Here is a 16,830-nt window from a genome sequence, read left to right as displayed (position 1 = left end):
AGGAGGGGCTGCTCACCCGATACTCCTCCCTATGAGCAAGTGGGCAGAGAAGGGAATGGAAAGGGGCAGGACATGACAGGAGACCTGCCTCTATTTCCCTACTGGTTGGCCAGAGAAGCTGGCCGGGTGCACGGGATGAGTGAGCTGCTCCACAAAACGCAGTGATGTAACTCACTCCTCCCCAGAGCAAGGGGGAAGCAGGGAATTGTGATCTGAGTCCCAGTTTATGGTCTTGTGTGCTCCTGCAACTACATACGTGCCACCTCTTATGCTGGGCAGGAGACAGGATAGCATGTGCCTGTATGATGCCAATCCTCAACTGACATTTAGTCCTACAGAGAACACTGCCAGATGGCATAAATTAGAGCAGCCCCTAGCCTGCTCTAATTCACACCAGTAGGTTGGGACTTGTGCCAATGTACCATGAGAATCCAGGTGACGTAACTTGCTCCCCAACAGTCTTTGATGCAGGAGGGAACCTGGGCCAGTCCCTGAAGTAAAACGGGCTTGAGCACGTGTGGTCTGTGATGTCACACTCCCCATCCTGCACTATCTCCCTGTGCTAAGGTGCCATTTTGTGTCTGCAAGGTGAACAGTCATGGGTGGCAGGTGAACCCCAGCCTGACCTGCCCCTTCTGCCTGAGACCCCACCCTTCCAGCCCCCCCTCCTGCAGCCGCCAGCCCCTCTCCTGCCCCCTGCCCCAGCCCCAGGCCGCCTGAGCACCTCCAGCCCCGGAGCCAGGCCCGCCGACAGCAATTCCGGGCCCCAGGGCAGAACAGTCAATGGGCCCCCTAGAAAGGATGGGCCAGTCTCCTACTGTCTGTGTTTCTGTGGATCATTTTCTCTAATACACATTTACCAACCACAGAGATCCTAACTTTCAGCTCTTCCCCATGGGTATCCATCCAGCTGCCTTTCCCTTCCACCTGGGACTGGTACAAGCTCCAGAGCTGCTTCAGAATTTGTTTCTCAGATACTACCCAGCCCCTTCCCCATTATATCATCAAAGGAGTTTCTTCTCATTGGCCTTTGGGAGGATGAGGCAGAATAAACTGCAGTTTCTGTAACTGTATCACTACCTGAAAGCTCTGTGTGTGGAACCTGCAGTGCAACGTCTCAACACTGAAGAATTCCCTCTCCCCTTCCTTCCCCAGGCCAGGGGTAACCTGATGCCCTAGTAACCAGCCAAGATCTCCTTTTTTTCTTTTTTTTGCTTTTTGCTTTTTTTTAAAAAAAAAGGTCTTTCCAGACAACTGGTCAAAAAACTAGGAATGTATCCAAAGGTACTTGAGCATGCAAATGCCATAACTCAGGTCGCAGTGGGGAACCATTACAGCTGTTGTTATTTATGCATTTGTATTACAGTAGCACCTATGGGTCCCAACTGAGATCAGGAGACAGTACCCTGCCCTACAGAGACTACAATCTAAACAGACAAGACAAACAAAGGAAGGATTTCTATCACCATTTTACAGATAGGAAACTGAGACCCAGAGAGATTAAGTGATTTACCCAAGGTGACATTCTGTCTCCCCCGCAACCGAACCAGAACCAGACCAGAAGCAGCCAGAGAATTCCCCTGCCATGGGCACTGCATTGTGCCATCATAGGCAACCCTACACTGCCCCCATTGCACGCTCCAGCCATGGGAGGCAGGAAGTCTAGGGCAGAGAACTGAACACAGAGCTCCTACTGCTGTACCCCCCAAGACCATCCTTCATCTCAGTGTAAAAACTCTTCCCAGAAATAAGTATGAATTCCCAAGACAGGACAATAAATACACTGAAAGGCAGTCAAGCTGTCTGACCCATTCCTAAAGCCTACAGCTAAAAGAACCCCAACACTCTACATTTGCGGCACACAATTCTGCACACACAACCATTTGCATATGCAACAATCTGAAAAGGAGGCCAAACTGAGGTTCCTTTAAAAATATGTCCCTTTGTTCCCTAAATTCAGGGAACACTTCATATAATGTTGCCTAAAGGTTAGAACAGCACACTGGGTTCTATCTCTGTCTGTGCCACTGATTCATTGGGTTTCCTTAGGCAAGTCATTTAATCTCCCTGAGCCAAATTCATTGTGATATTGTGTTCCAGCTAATCCCCTTCCCTCTGCCAATTTCCCACCTAGAATATGAAGGAAAATCCCAACTAAAAGTCTGGCTGAAACAAACAGTACTAATGTATGGGAGAGGGAGGGTCCCAACATTAACCAGTGACCTAAATAATGATTACATTTACCTACTGGGCTTTATAAACCCACAGCTGTGGATGTGTGAAAATTCTCACAATAATCCCCCAAGGCGTGTATGTCCCTCTTTGACATGTTACTCACGCACCAGTTGAAGCTCTTTCTGGAGCCTTGCATTCTTATTCATAGATTCCAAGGCCAGAAGGGACCATTGCGATCGTGAGTCTGACCTCCTGCATAACACCGGCCCCGGAACTGCTCAAAACAATTCCCACAGCAGAGCTTTTAGATCTTGATTTAAAAATGGTCAGTGATGGAGCATCCACCAGGATTATTATTAGTGAACCCAAATACATCCTCTGGTGAGACTCCATCACTGTTCCCTGTACAACAGTCCCAACAGCAACACATCCCCACCCCCCAACTACAGCCCCGACCCATCACCCCCAATCCATCTCCAAATACCAGCGACAATCCCCTAATGAAATCAGCCACATGATCCCAAAGAACAGCCACCAGACCCAACTCAAAATAGCCTCAAACACCCCCCCACCAGCCCAGTGCTGTCACTGAAACATCCTCCCTTCCCCCCCAGACCCACCCTGCCCTTCTCCTCCCTGGCGGACCCCAGACAAAGGCCGGCCAGCGCCCAGCAGAGCGCTGCCAGCACCTTTGCTGCAGATGTTAGACCAGCGGCAGCTGGATCCTGAGTCCGATCTCAAGTCTGCCCCCCAGTGGTCCTGTGTCCGGCTCTGCCTCCCCCACGCCCGCGCTCGGCTCCTTCCCCAAGCCGTCCTTGTTACCTCTGCCCCCCCGCCCACACACATTTCCCCTTCCCAGCCCGGCTCCCTGCAGCCATTCCCAGCCCGGTTCCTCTGCCCCCACATGGATGCAGAAAGTTTCGCTCCTGGATACAAAGTTGCAGCAATTGTTGCTGCAGCCAGACTGGCTCCTCCCCCCGGCACAGCTGCCCCGACTCACCCTCCGGCCGCCCAGGGCCCCTCCTGCGGTGAGAAACAGGAGAGGGCTTGGGGGTAGAGCCTGGGCAGGGCCACACAGGGCTGTTTGGGGAGACTCAGTCTCCCCTGCCCTTTAATACCTGCTGCCCATGTGAACAGTTGTGCGTCATGTTACAAGTGCTAATACACACAGCCTGGGGACTTGCATGGTGAACAGCTCACATGAACACCAGGGATTTTTCAGTGGTCTGGACACTCCTGGCACCTGCTGCAAACACCTAGGATGAATGTGATACAGGAGGCCCATTGCTCTGTGCCACTGTCATTTGAAAGCCCCTCTGTGACCCCAGATACATTGTCTTCCCTTTGATCTGTCAGAGGGCTGTCTGACCCCTACTTCTAGGGATTGTATTTTGCTTGTTACATCACGTTTATGATTCTCTGGAGGCAGCACCCTTTGGGTGTGCTATTGACGGAGCAGCCCCCACACTCAAAAAGTTAGCCCAAGCACACAATAGCTATAAATACTATTGTCATTGCCCACAGGACCCAGGCCTGAGACAAATGAAGGTTACAGACAAGATGATCTGCTGGCCTCTAATTTCTATAATTCTATCACAAAGTGCCTGACTTTCACGCTGTTTCCTGAATCCTGGTTCTTCTGACATCTGACACCTTTCTGGCAGGCAACTAAAAGTCACAGAATGTCCTTGCAACATTTAACCAATGTGTTGGCCAGAACTACCTATCCACATGTCTGCAGTCCCTGTCACTGCAGTAGTATAGGATCTGACTGATTTTTTTTCACTTTCCACCATCCCAATTGATCATTTAATTTACCTTAATTTTATCAACATTTTCCCTGTTAAAACGTGTAAGCAGAGTCTGGATGAGCTCTCCCCTGACATCTGGTGGTGAGCTGTGGAAAAGGACTTCAGGGGCTGATCTCGTTTGCCTGGGCACACCCACCCTGCCTAGCATGATGGACTGCCTGCCCAAATGGTCACTTTGGCTGCTGTGGGATCCCCAGTCTCTTTGTTATTGGGGCAGGAGTAATAAAGGGTTGTTGTCCTGGTTGTGTGAATCAAGGACAGCAGAACTGTACTTGGCATTTTACGGCTGAGGGACTTGCCCTCAACTGAGCGGCACTCGCTAGGCAAGGGACATGGGTTCCAAAGCCTAGTGAATTGAAAGGCTGGAGATAGGTATTTGTGCCTGGTAGTGACAGACCCAAACACCACTTTGACCTATTGTCTCTCTACTATGTAATAACAGAGCTAATTTTGACTTCATTAGGAGTCTTGTTATATGCTGTAGAGCTGAAATCATTGATATCTAGGTCTAAGCATTAGACCTACTTTGGGCTACTGGTTCTGATGCAAGAGGACTATCCAGGTGTACTAGCACCAAAGTTCCCCTACTAACAGCTGAAATCACTGAGAGCTGTGTTAAATGTGTCTGGGGGGTGGCTGGTGGAGAGGGGTGGCCAGCCGGATGGCTGGGGGAGAGGCATGGCTAGCGGAGAGGAGCAGCTAGCAGGACAGCTGAAGACTGCAGCAGAACCCCATGGAGAGGTGTGGCCATTGACCCGAGCAGCAAAGCATGTAAGGTGCCCCCATATCTCCCCCCTTCCACCCAGGCTGGGAGGTAAACTCTGCAGATGAACTTCTGAACTCTGGGGCTATGCTGACCAAGGACAGAAACTGTGGGTGCGGTGACTTTTGGGTTGCTGGACTTAAGACCCTGAGGGGAAAAGGACACTGCCAAACTTACTTGGGGGTGGGTCTTTTGCTCATGGTTTGTGTTATGAATCCTGTTTGTGGTGTTTCCCCAACATAATGCTGCATTGTTTATTTATTTATTAAAAGGCTTTTGCTACACTCAGACTCCGTGCTTGCGAGAGGGGAAGTATTGCCTCTTAGAGGCACCCAGGGGGGTGGTGTGTAATTGTCCCAGGTCTCTGGGTGGGGGCTCGAGCCGGTTTTGCATTGCGTTATTGAAACGGAACCCCTAGATACTGAACCTGGCCCTTGTTGCTGCCAACTCTGATGGGCAGAAGGGTTACAGTTGGGATCTAATTTTGCCCTTTTTAAAAATAATAGCATTAGCCCTGAATCATATGACATGTGGATCCCAATCTTTCAAACCTTAATGGGATATCCAAATCCTAACATTGGATGCTCACATCTAAATGTCCAGTTTGTGCACCTATGTGCCAATCTGAGCATCCAACTGTTGGAATGAGATGCTCAAAGTATCCACCTGTGAAAACTGGACTCTGTTTCCCACTTATTTTCTGTTCATTTAGGAACATAGGACATAGACCAGGAAGGGACTTCCTGGGTCATCAAGTCCAGATCACTGCTCTCGCAGGCATCCCTATCATATAATCCTGTTCTTAACTTTATCAAGCTCTGTCTTAAAACTAATTAGGTTATTTGCCCCCACTCATCCTATTTGAAGGCTGTTACTTGATCTTTATTGTTTTCAGTCTCAACATTAGTACTTAGAAATTCTTCAGCCATCAAATAGTCCTGAACCAGCAAATCAAACAACTGAAAGTTATAGAGTTTCTATCTGAAACTCTACGCCAATTGCTTAAATTACAGTAACCACACAGCTGCTTTAACTTTCACTGGAGCCAGGTGCTACTTACATTTACAGGAAGCTTTAATGGATTGGATACTCATTATAATTGTCATGGTGTCTATGAACCAATAAAATTGACTAAACAAAACACTAAGTTCTTTGGGAGCTAGGGAGAAGGTGGGTAAATATTCATTAAACGTATAGCTCTTTGGTTCAGTTTGTATATGATAGGTCGTTCCAGTGAACAATGTCCCCCAGGACAAGCACATTATAAAAGGATGACGAATTTAAATCTCAGGCATTGTAATTACTTTGGAAATATGTCGACTGTTTGTTTTTTGCTCCTTTGTTTGATCTTGCTGAGAAAGGAACCGCATGGCTAGAGGATAGTGCCAACCATTCTAATGCCCTCTAAGAGTGAGACATAATAGTCCCTCGGGGCTGCTGCACTGTGCACCAAATCCTGAGGCCTGGCTTAGTTCTCTGCAGTGGAGTAAGAGGTTGTTCTAACACATAGCTGGCATAAGTGCAGGACAGAAAAGGAAGATCACATGATTGTATTTGCCGGCTTGTAGCCAAATGCTGGAAAACAGGTAGGCACGTGGTCTAGAATTTCCATTCCTCAGAAGCCCCTTTGGCTACTATCCGAGGTGATGTTTGTATCAGAACAGGGAAACAAAATCTTCATGAAGGGCCACACTGGCCTTATTCAGCCCTGGAGGGTAAGAACCCCATTACTCTCCTGATCAAATGGTGACTCCAACCACAAAGGGGGGAGCGAGGTCTGCTTGCCTGGTATTCCCCCCCTACCACCAAACAACTCGACATGTAATGTAATGAATGGCCTGTTTTACCTGTTTCAGCCACACATTTGTTGTCATCAGCTGATTCTTTTCATCCTAGGGAGACAAGAGAGTTGAAATTAAAAATATCCAAATAAATGCTTCCCATACTAATGTCTGACTCAATGGAGTTCAGTTCCTTTAGAAATCTGAGGATCGGCATATAGCATTAGGGTCAGATTTTTCCAAAGAGCTCAGCACCCAGCTCTCATCAAGAGCCCCTGGATTCTGAGTGCTTTTAAAAACCTCAGCTGGGCTTTTCAAAAAGGCTCAAAGGAGTCAGATGCCCAACGCCTTGAACAGCCCGAGCACTTAACGCCCAGTCCTGCAGCCTGTTAGCCCACACAACTCCCGCTGAAGTCAATGGAAGCACTGCCTGGAGGCTCCTAGTAACACATGAATGCAACTCTGGGAAAGAATTTTCTTCTGCAGAAATTAAAGCAAAATGTGCATGAACACCAGCTTTAGAAAGCAAAGGATTTTGTGGACTGTGCTGCTTACTTTGAAATAGAAGGAGAGGGAAAAAATTAGCCACAGTCTGAACTACCTTTGTTTTAGGTTCTAATATAAGAGACTGGGCCTAGGCCAGTGGAGTTAAGTGCTAGTGCAGCGCTCCGTGCTGAGAGGAATAAATCAGAGAACTCCCTTGCACAACTGCACCTTACCTAAGAGCATGGGAATGTAGGTGGAGATGAGGGTGTCTGAGTAAATGTGATCCAGTGGGCTCATTTCTTGGACTTTCCAGCTGCTACTATGCAAAAGTAATTCTGGGACCATGCTCCCATTCACGTTGCTGCAAACTCACTCAGGCATTACAGTGTCTTATGGATGGGCAGAAAAATAATGTTTAGGGTGAAAAAATAGTTTCTGCTTCATGTCTGGCTTCTTATTTTGGTTGCCAGCTGTGTCCAGACATGAGTTGTGCCCAACATTTATATTACAAACATTTGAGGGTTGCTGGTGGTGATATTTGGTTGAACTGGTTAAAAAGGGGGGGGGGTTAAATTCACTTTTCCCTTTTCTTTAGAGTTTCAAAATGTTGAAATTTTGAAAACTGAAAAACATCAGCCAGCAGGAGAGTTGGAAAATGGGCAGGAGGAAATTGGGAAAAGTTTGCTAAAATTTTTCCTAATTTCTTTTTAATTTCAAAATTTTGACATTAGAAATTTCATTTAAATTCAAAAAATGCCAACCAGCTCTAAGATTCACTTCATAACATGAAGAGCAACCTTATTTGTAAGCTCTATTACATTCTCCTCCCCTTGGGCTTTCTATTCTATGGTAAACTCATCGGAGCAGGGACTATCTATTACTCTCTGCTTGTGAAGTGCCTAGCACACTTTATTATTTGTACAACCCATAGTTTCTAAGAGCCCCAATCACAGACCAGAGCCCCATTACGCTAAGTAATATACAAGCACAGAATAAAAAAATGTTCCCTTGCCCCAAGGAGTTTACAATCTGTGCACAAGACAAGAGACAACAGATAGATACAGACAGACCAAAGGGGGAGTACAAAGAAACAATGAGACAATATTGGAGGAGGGTCTTTATGCTCGTTATAGAGTAGCAAGATGCAATAACATCCTAGGAGCAGAAATTGGGTAGAGCGGGATCGCAAGGGGTGAGTTGTCACATCTCTATCCAACAATTGACATACAACTGTCTGACAACTCCATTATGCATCCCGTATCATAAGGTGAAAGGTTAATGAACTAAGCTCTTCCAGATCCTAGTCCCCTAAAATTTGCCATGAAAAATGATACAAACATTAAAAAATGGTTTACCACAACGTGAGTTTGCAGGTATAGCTTTTCTCTTTGTTAAAGGTCCTACAGCTTACTTACCACATCCACAAGCTGAGATATCTTTAAGCCAAAAAGGACTTTTATTGTATCATTGGAGTTTTCAACAGGTCGGACCCATTTCTGGTACCCATGAAATAAGTGTCTCAGGAGGGCATCTTCGTTTTCAGCAACCAAACTGAGCCCAGCAACAGCTAAAAGGAGACAAAGAGTGTGTGGGTGTATGTGAAAGTGCAACGCGAGGTGTCCTCTGAGTTGAAGAGAGTAAGAGGAAAGACAATCATCACCAATGAAAACAGGAAAATCTGCCTCAGGCAAAACCTTGCCAGATAGGGATTAAATTCACAGTCTCTCAATAGAGCCAAGGAAGGAGGGAAGTACGATTAGTCAGCTCAAATGGGGATTTTGTTATATTTATGCTGTCATCGGGTTATCTGATTTGATTGGGTGTTTATTGTTTATTAGTGTATTTTTAAAAGATCATCAAGGGTGCCAGAACATCAGGTGGGCCTCTCATTGTAAAGCAGCGAAAATCCAAATTAATACATGTTGCCTCAGGAAGAAATCACACTTTTTGGTAATACCTGACTTGGGGGCACCCTGGTCACTTTGTACTCCAGGCAGACTGATCTACTGTCATAGAGGCGTTTGATCAGCTATAGGTGGGACTTCCTGTTAACAGAGCCTCAATCTCATTTTGTTCACATGGACCTTTTGAAACAGAGCGCGTACACGGAGTGAGGTTTTGCATGGTTGTGTTTTGTGATGAATCTGCTAGGCAAGAAGCTACCATTCCCATCACCCCCTCCCCGCCATGTTCTGATCCCCAGTGTGGACATACTTCCCTGGCCTGGGGGCAGAAACTCTATGAAAGACCCTGACCCAGGAAGTAACCGTGCCCTGGGGGAAGCAGCAGCAAACTGGGAGCAGCTGGGAAGCAAAATGCAGGGGAAGCTACACGCACTGCTAACTGCAGCAAGAGCCAGGCAGCTGTGTGTGAACAGGTGGCCACTGCAGCTGGGGTCAGGTCAGCGGAGAACTTGCAGGAAAGTAACCGCAATAATTATGGTTCGTATTCAGGAACATTATGAGTCATAGACCCCATTCCATTGATCCACTGCTCTCGGTCTTCCTCCTCACATCATACATGCTCAGCCCTGGGGTGGATGACCCCTGCAAGGTTACATCCATCCATTCTACATGCCGCTTGGAAGTTTGGGCTCCCCACTACTCCGCATCCCTCTGCCAGCTGTGTCTCCACCCTCTTGAGCTGCCATCTGCCTTCCAGCCCCAGGCCACCCCCTGTTTCTCCAGGGGAAGTTGGTAGTCACACAGACAGCACTTGAAGGAGAGACGGGTGTATCCTTTTCCTCTTGAAGACCCATGTGGTAAAATCCCACCCTGAACTCATGTTGCACCAGCCCTCTGGCTGGTGTTGCCGGATCTCCCCACTCATGCCTGCCCTGGTCTGTGGGCTGCAGAGAGGAGCAGGGCTTTGCTTTACCTGCTCTCTTCCTGCTTTGGGGGCCCACAAGGCATTGGGAAGGAGCAGTCACTGGGCGACTGAGTACAGGTGTAATGCAGCACCCGGGACTGAACCTGGGACCTTTAGATCTTAGCACATGAGCCTCTACTGCCTGAGCTAAGAGATCTAGCTCTGTTAGTCAGGGGTGTAGCAGGCTCATCCTCCTTTAAGGGGGACAGAGCGCGACACTGAGTGGGTGGGGGCTGCAGAGGCATTGCTATAGTGCCTGGCCTCATGTAAGGTGTACAAGACTGGGAGGAGGCTCCAACCTGAGAATTCATGCTGCAGCCAGGCCCATTTGGGCTGAGATTGTCAGGAAATACTCACTAGATACCAGAGACATTTAAGCAGGGGAATGTCCACACCCCCAAAACTGATACAGAAAAGCGAGTCCTTTCTTGGCGGTTAGACAATGGTCAATGGATTAAAGGCGCTGATTACACGACACCTTCCATGGAAGCAGATGGCATGGCAGTCTCCTGTGTTTGACCTGTTAGCATTCGTTAGGTAGCATCTACAAAGGGAGAGGGAGGGGCTTCCCCTTCATCCAGAGCCTGGCAATGCATTCAGAGTGCAATCTGGAGGCGGAAGATAGTAACGCCCTGCAGCAAACACATATGAGTAGACTGGAGTCTGGGTTTATATATGTGTGTGAGGACAGTGTCACCATGAGCGACATCACTCTGATGAGGATTTCAGAGACCGAGAAAGAAAGGATGCTTCGGGAAAGCCTGCAAAGACCAGAGCCGTATGCCGCCATGCTCTGCAAGGCAATGATCCCCGAGTACTTGCTTGTCTCCTGGCGCAGAAACGTTTCCTACCACGGAGGACCCAATAAGGCCGCTCTCCCCAGGAACCTGATGCAAAGGCTTTCCAATTACCTCCAGGAGAGCTTCGTGGAGATGTCCCAGGAGGATTTCTGCTCTATCCCCGGACATATAGACCGGATTTTACTGTAGCTGCACTGGCAGGGACTAAACTGTAGAGCGCCTAGGGCAAACCAATCATGCTAAACCGGACATTGTTAGATTTTCTTTCAGTAGTTGCACTGCCAAGGACTGAAACGTTAAGCGCCTAGGGCAAAGTAATCATGAAAAACCCATTGTTAATATTGTTAATATTCCTGTCCTGTTAAAAATAAATGTTTACATGTTTAAAACACTTACCGACTGATCCTTCCCCTGATTCTGTGTCCGGGTTAACGCCTGGGGACGGTTGGTAGGGGATCTCTGTAAGGGTGATGAAGAGATCCTGGCTGTCGGGGAAATCAGCGTTGTAAGCACTGTCGACTGCCTCATCCTCCTCATCTCCTTCCTCATCTTCCCCGTCCACTAACATGTCTGAGGAACCGGCCGTCGACAATATCCCATCCTCAGAGTCCACAGTCAGTGGTGGGGTAGTGGTGGCAGCCGCACCTAGGATGGAATGCAGTGCCTCGTAGAAACGGGATGTCTGGGGCTGGGATCCGGAGCGTCCGTTTGCCTCTTTGGTCTTCTGGTAGCCTTGTCTCAGCTCCTTGATTTTCACGCAGCACTGCGTTGCATCCCGGCTGTATCCTCTCTCTGCCATGGCTTTTGAGATCTTCTCGTAGATCTTTGCATTCCGTTTTTTCGATCGCAGCTCGGAAAGCACGGACTCATCGCCCCACACAGCGATCAGATCCAAGACTTCCCGATCAGTCCATGCTGGGGCCCTCTTTCTATTCTGAGATTGCACGGCCATCTCTGCTGGAGAGCTCTGCATCGTTGCCAGTGCTGCTGAGCTCGCCACGATGTCCAAACAGGAAGTGAGATTCAAACTGCCCAGACAGGAAAAGGAATTCAAATTTTCCCGGGGCTTTTCCTGTGTGGCTGGTCAGAGCATCCGAGCTCGGACTGCTGTCCAGCGCGTCAACAAAGTGGTGCACTGTGGGATAGCTCCCGGAGCTATTACCGTCGATTTCCATCCACACCTAGCCTAATTAGACATGGCCATGTCGAATTTACCGCTACTCCCCTGGTTGGGGAGGAGTACAGAAGTCGAATTTAAGAGACCTCTATGTCGAACTAAATAGCTTCGTTGTGTGGACGGGTGCAGAGTTAATTCGATGTAACGCTGCTAAATTCGACATAAACTCCTAGTGTAGACCAGGCCTAATACTCTCTCAGTCCTCAAAGAGAGACCTCGAGAAGGAGACTTGCTGAAGCAAAGCCACAGGGGTCTCTGAGGTTTCCCTGGCCCTGCGCCCCTGTCCTGCCTGGCTGATGTCAGCATCTCTCTGTGAGGTCACCACCTCCCTAACACCTTTGACCAATAGGCTGAGGTCCTGCAAAAGGCCTTTGTGATGTCACTGCCACACCCACCCATCCCCTGAAGTGCTAATGTCCTGCTGCTGGCCTGACACTTTGAAGGTTTGAGCTACTCTCTGTGGATCACCCCACTCAATGCGTGTTCATTCTAGGAAGCAAGTCTAGGTCCTGCATAGACCTGCCAATGGACAGGGTGGGCTGGGAGTAATGCTAGGGTGAGGGCAAGTAAGACCTAGGAACCAGTTGCAGCAGAAACATGCTCCCGGATCTGAGCTTTTACATAAACAAACCCATTTTCTAACCCCTGTGGTTACTCCCAGCCTTGAACTGGACATATACCCATGTAACACTCATCTTACATCTACAGTCTCAGAGCCTGTGAGGATGGGAAATGCCCCATTCATCTCAGGTAGGTTGTTGACTCTGGAGCCTAACAATAACACTGCACAAGGTAACGCTGTTGACTGTTTCACTGCTGATTCTGAGCACTCCTGTGCCGGTCCTTCATTGTTGGATATGGAGCCGGAGCAGAGCAGTTGGTTGAGGAGACAGAGCACAGTTGACGTGGGGAGGTGGGGCACCAGATGGCTTTTGGCCATTTTTCCACCTTCTCTGCACTGAGACAGCAAAGGAGCCAGTTTGCACACACACACACACACACACACACACGGTACAATTTAGAGCAACCTCTGGGCTGCTCTGAGTCTTGCCAGTTTGTAACGGCACCCTAGGGGCTGTTACACCAGCTGGGAAGTGCTGGAACACACCAGTCTCTCCCTCCCCATACTGCTCTCTCCGTTGAAGGGGAGAGTGTGGTATTTAGCTGGTGTAGCTGGCTCTATGCTACCAGGGCATTTCACCATGCTCATCCCCAGCTGGCTGGCCCCACCACCACAGGCTGGAGCAGGGACTAGACTCTGCCTCTACAAGGTCAAACCCTTTCCTCCAAATGCCTGCTCACTCCATTTCCCATGCCCACTGCCAAAAGCCTCATTGAATCTGAGTGCCCCAAACCCAAACTGCCTCCCGCTGTTCCCAGGGACCAGAGTCTCTAGCTGCCCAGCCTTCCAGCTTTCCCCTGATGAGTGCTGCAGTGGTGCATTGCGGGCAAAATTTCGCAGCAGGGGGACAACCTGGGGGAGGCTGTAAACCAAAAAACATCCCAAACCTGGGAAATGTGCTGGATTTAACTGGAAAATAATGAACAACATCCCCTATCCCTTTCCTGATTTAATGTAATACAGCCTTCCCCTGAACCTGGCTCAGAAACATCCCCATGCCACAGAATCAGTAGAGAAGAGGAAGCAGTTTTCATAGAACCTATGTCACAGACTACATGGGGCCTGACTCTGACCTGGGGGGCATAATGGAAACTTGGCGGGATGATTCTTATAGCTGGAATGAGCCTTGAAGAGCATGATCAATAGAGGAGATGCAGAAAGGGAAGAAGTGGGGTCCCCAGAAACAGAGCCACAAAAGATGGATTGGGCCAAATTCAGCTGTGGTGAAATGGTGACATCAGTTATCCACTGGGCATAAATTGGTCCCCAAATGCAGGAGCCTGGGGCAAGGAAGAGGCAACGCTATGGCCCTGCCCCCTCCCTAGGCATGGGGTGAGCAGGCTGCATCCCATAAAATCGCAGGCATGCACCACCTGGTGCAAGGGCTACATTCTACACACTGTCTCCAGGTATTACGCCCCCCCACCCCCTCTCCGGACTGTGCCTAACAGGCATCCCTAAAGCCTTAAAGAAGGAAAAAGGCTGTTTAGGGAACTAAGAGAAATGGGGTAAAACTGAGCACAGAAAACATGTAGGCTGTATAGCTGGAAAAAAGTCCTTCCAGTGAGGTCTATTCTGCCATGATCTCATCTCCCCAAAGAAATGTGAGAAGACCTTAGGCTAGAATCTTTTACAACAAGACTAGATGAAGCAGCGGGGAATACACTGAAAGAAGCAATGTTGCCCTTGAAGAAAGATGAACAAGATTATCAGATGCTGTAGGTCAGACTCATCTCCAATGTCACTGATTCATGTGTGTGTGTAAGTTTCAGTGCTCATCACCACATTTATTGTGTGTACGACGAATTCATCACGCTTGCCATACCACTTAGTATCGCCCCTCGTTAATTTTTCCTCATTTATAGTGGTTGTGTGGTTTCTGATCCTACTGGCAAAAGAGTTGATAAATGAATAGAAAAAGCTCTGGCACGGGTGGTGGAGGGAGCTTTCTACACATGATGTGCACTGGAAGAAATACACAAACAGTACCTTTAGCCTTTTGTCTTTTCACTTGAGCGGCTAGGAGTTCATCTCGATGCTGGGGATTTTCTCTTCTTTAGCAACACATACTCTCTCTCTCCCTCACACACTCATAAAAACACGGCTTTTCCTCTCAACTGTCAAATATTTTGTGGCATTGGGTACTAAACCCAAGAGTAGAAAGGGGCTCTGCTATTTTAGTTACTCTTCATTTCTCCTCTGCTCCAGTAATATCTACCAGTAACTTCATTGCCTCATGTTTAAAAGGCTTTTAAATGGAGGAACAAATATAACCATGTTTACAAGTCAGAGTTGTTTTAAAAGAAAGTAGAATAACTATTATAACAATGAATGCTAATGCCTAACTTCAGCGAGCAGACACCGAACTCTGTTACAGAAAGAAATCTGCATTTCTGGCGTTCCCGGTGGAAAAGGAAGAAATCGCACTTACCCGAGTTGCTAACACAAAGAATGAGGGGTACCAGAGTAAGATCTAGCAGCAGCAGCATGGCAGCTTTTGATTTCACAAGCAAACAAATTCCAGCCTAGAAACGGGTGAACAGGAACTAATTAGAAAGCATGAAGGATCAGAGTGTCTGCAAAGAAGGATCGGGCATGCCAAGCCTAATCTTGCATCACTGGGAAGCTTTTTAAAGTACACTTCATTGATTTTCAGTCAGCTGTCACAGCCTGTAAGTCTAAAAAATATCTCTGGGTCCTAAACTCTGACACATTTACTCTTTATATTATAACCAGTGCTAGCCTGTTATAAATCAGAGATAGCATGAAGTCAGAAAAAATATAAGTGGTAGACAGCCAAGACGGACCATAATACAAATATATCTTTTACCACTAAATCATAGACCTTGGGGTGGAAAAGGTCTCACTTTCCCAGTGCAGGAAAGGTTGAAAGAAGGGCATGTTTAATCTAGAGAAAAGAAGGCTGTGGTGGGACATGCTAACTGTCTTTCAATACGTAATAAGTTGTTAGAAAGAGGACAGTGTTCAATTGTTCTCCATGTCCACTGGAGGTAGGACAAGTAGTACTGGGTTTAATCTGCAGCAAGGGAGATTTAGGTTAGATATTAGGAAAAACTTTCTAAGGGTAGTTAACAGGCTTCCAAGGGAGGCTATGAAATCTCCATGACTGGATGTTTGTAAAAACAGGTTAGGCAAACACCTGTCAGGGATGGTCTAGGTCAGTGGTTTTCAAACTGTGGGTCGTGACCGAGTACTGGGTCGCGGAATGTAAGGCACTGGGTCGCCGCAGATCTGGTCAGCACCGCCGACCAGGCCATTAAAAGCCCCATTGGCGGTGCTGCCCGGCTAAGGCAGGCTAGTCCCTACCTGTTCCGACACTGCGCTGAGCCCTGGAAGTGGCCAGCAGCAGGTCTGACTCCTGGGGGGGAGGGGGGAGGCCACGGGGTTCCACACGCTGCCCCACCCCGAGCACCAGCTCCGCACTCCCATTGGCAAGGAACTGGCCAATGGGAGCAGGGGGGAGGTGCCTGCAGGCGAGAGCTGTGCGGAGCTGCTCGCGTGCCTCCGCTTAGGAGCCGGACCTGCTGCTGGCTGCTTCCAGGGCGCAGCGGGGTCCGCGATGCCAGGACAGGCGGGAAGCCTGCCTCTGCACCCCAGCTGTGCTGCTGACCAGGAGCCGCTGGAGGTAAACCCATGCCCCAACCCTGCCCCCCAATCCCCTGCCCCAGCCCTGAGCCCCCCTTCAAACTCAGAGCCCCTTCCTGCACCCCAAGACCCTCATCCCCGGTCCCACCTCAGAGCCTGCACCCCCAGCCCAGAGGCCTGACCCCCTCCCACACTCAAGCCCCCCGCCCCAGCCCAAAGCCCTCTACCACACATTGAACCCCTCATTCCCAGCCCCACCCCGCAGCGCTCACCCCCACACCCAAACCCTCTGCCCCAGCCCAGCGCCCCTCCCACACCCCAAACCCCTCATCCCCAGCTCCATTGGGTCGCAGACATCAATAATTTTCTTCAACTGGGTCACCAGAAAAAAAAGTTTGAAAATCACTGGTCTAGGTTTACTTGGACCTACCTCAGCATAGGGGGCTGGACTAGATGACCTCTCAAGGTCCCTGCCAGACCTACATTTCTGTGAGTCTAGGATTGTTTCCCCCACTGTCCTCATGGTCTAGTGTTAAATAACTAAACTAATGGGGCTTATAGCAGTTCCATAGGGGAGATTATTGAACAAGTTTCTAAATCTCATTCTTCCTGTATATGGAAATCAATGACTTCAAATGGGCTTTGGATCAGACCCATTCAGCCTCAATGTTCATTTTCCCAACCCATTCATCCCTCAGGCACCCCGAATGGAAGTCACTTAAACATTTATCTACAAAAAGG

The 16,830-nt window shown here is 48.6% G+C and overlaps 1 protein-coding gene across 1 annotated transcript in view; it reads right to left on the bottom strand.

Moving 5' to 3' along the window:
• LOC112124192 (neuronal acetylcholine receptor subunit beta-3) overlaps positions 1 to 15,034 on the bottom strand; it is a 31,734-nt gene extending 16,700 nt beyond the window's left edge. The window contains exons 1-3 of the mRNA XM_026663331.1: positions 14,915 to 15,034; positions 8,432 to 8,583; positions 6,597 to 6,641 (exon numbers count right to left, since the gene is read on the bottom strand). Coding sequence (XP_026519116.1) covers positions 6,597 to 6,641; positions 8,432 to 8,583; positions 14,915 to 14,972 — 255 coding nt within the window. The 5' untranslated portion in view covers positions 14,973 to 15,034. The remainder of the gene's footprint in view (positions 1 to 6,596; positions 6,642 to 8,431; positions 8,584 to 14,914) is intronic.
• Positions 15,035 to 16,830: the final 1,796 nt, after the last annotated feature.

This window comes from Terrapene carolina, unplaced genomic scaffold (assembly GCF_002925995.2).
Source record: "Terrapene carolina triunguis isolate 2854851 unplaced genomic scaffold, T_m_triunguis-2.0 Scaffold33356, whole genome shotgun sequence".
Lineage (NCBI taxonomy): Eukaryota > Metazoa > Chordata > Testudines > Emydidae > Terrapene > Terrapene triunguis.
The sequence above is the reverse complement of the archived record's forward strand: the minus strand, read 5'-3'. Positions and strand labels throughout refer to the sequence as shown.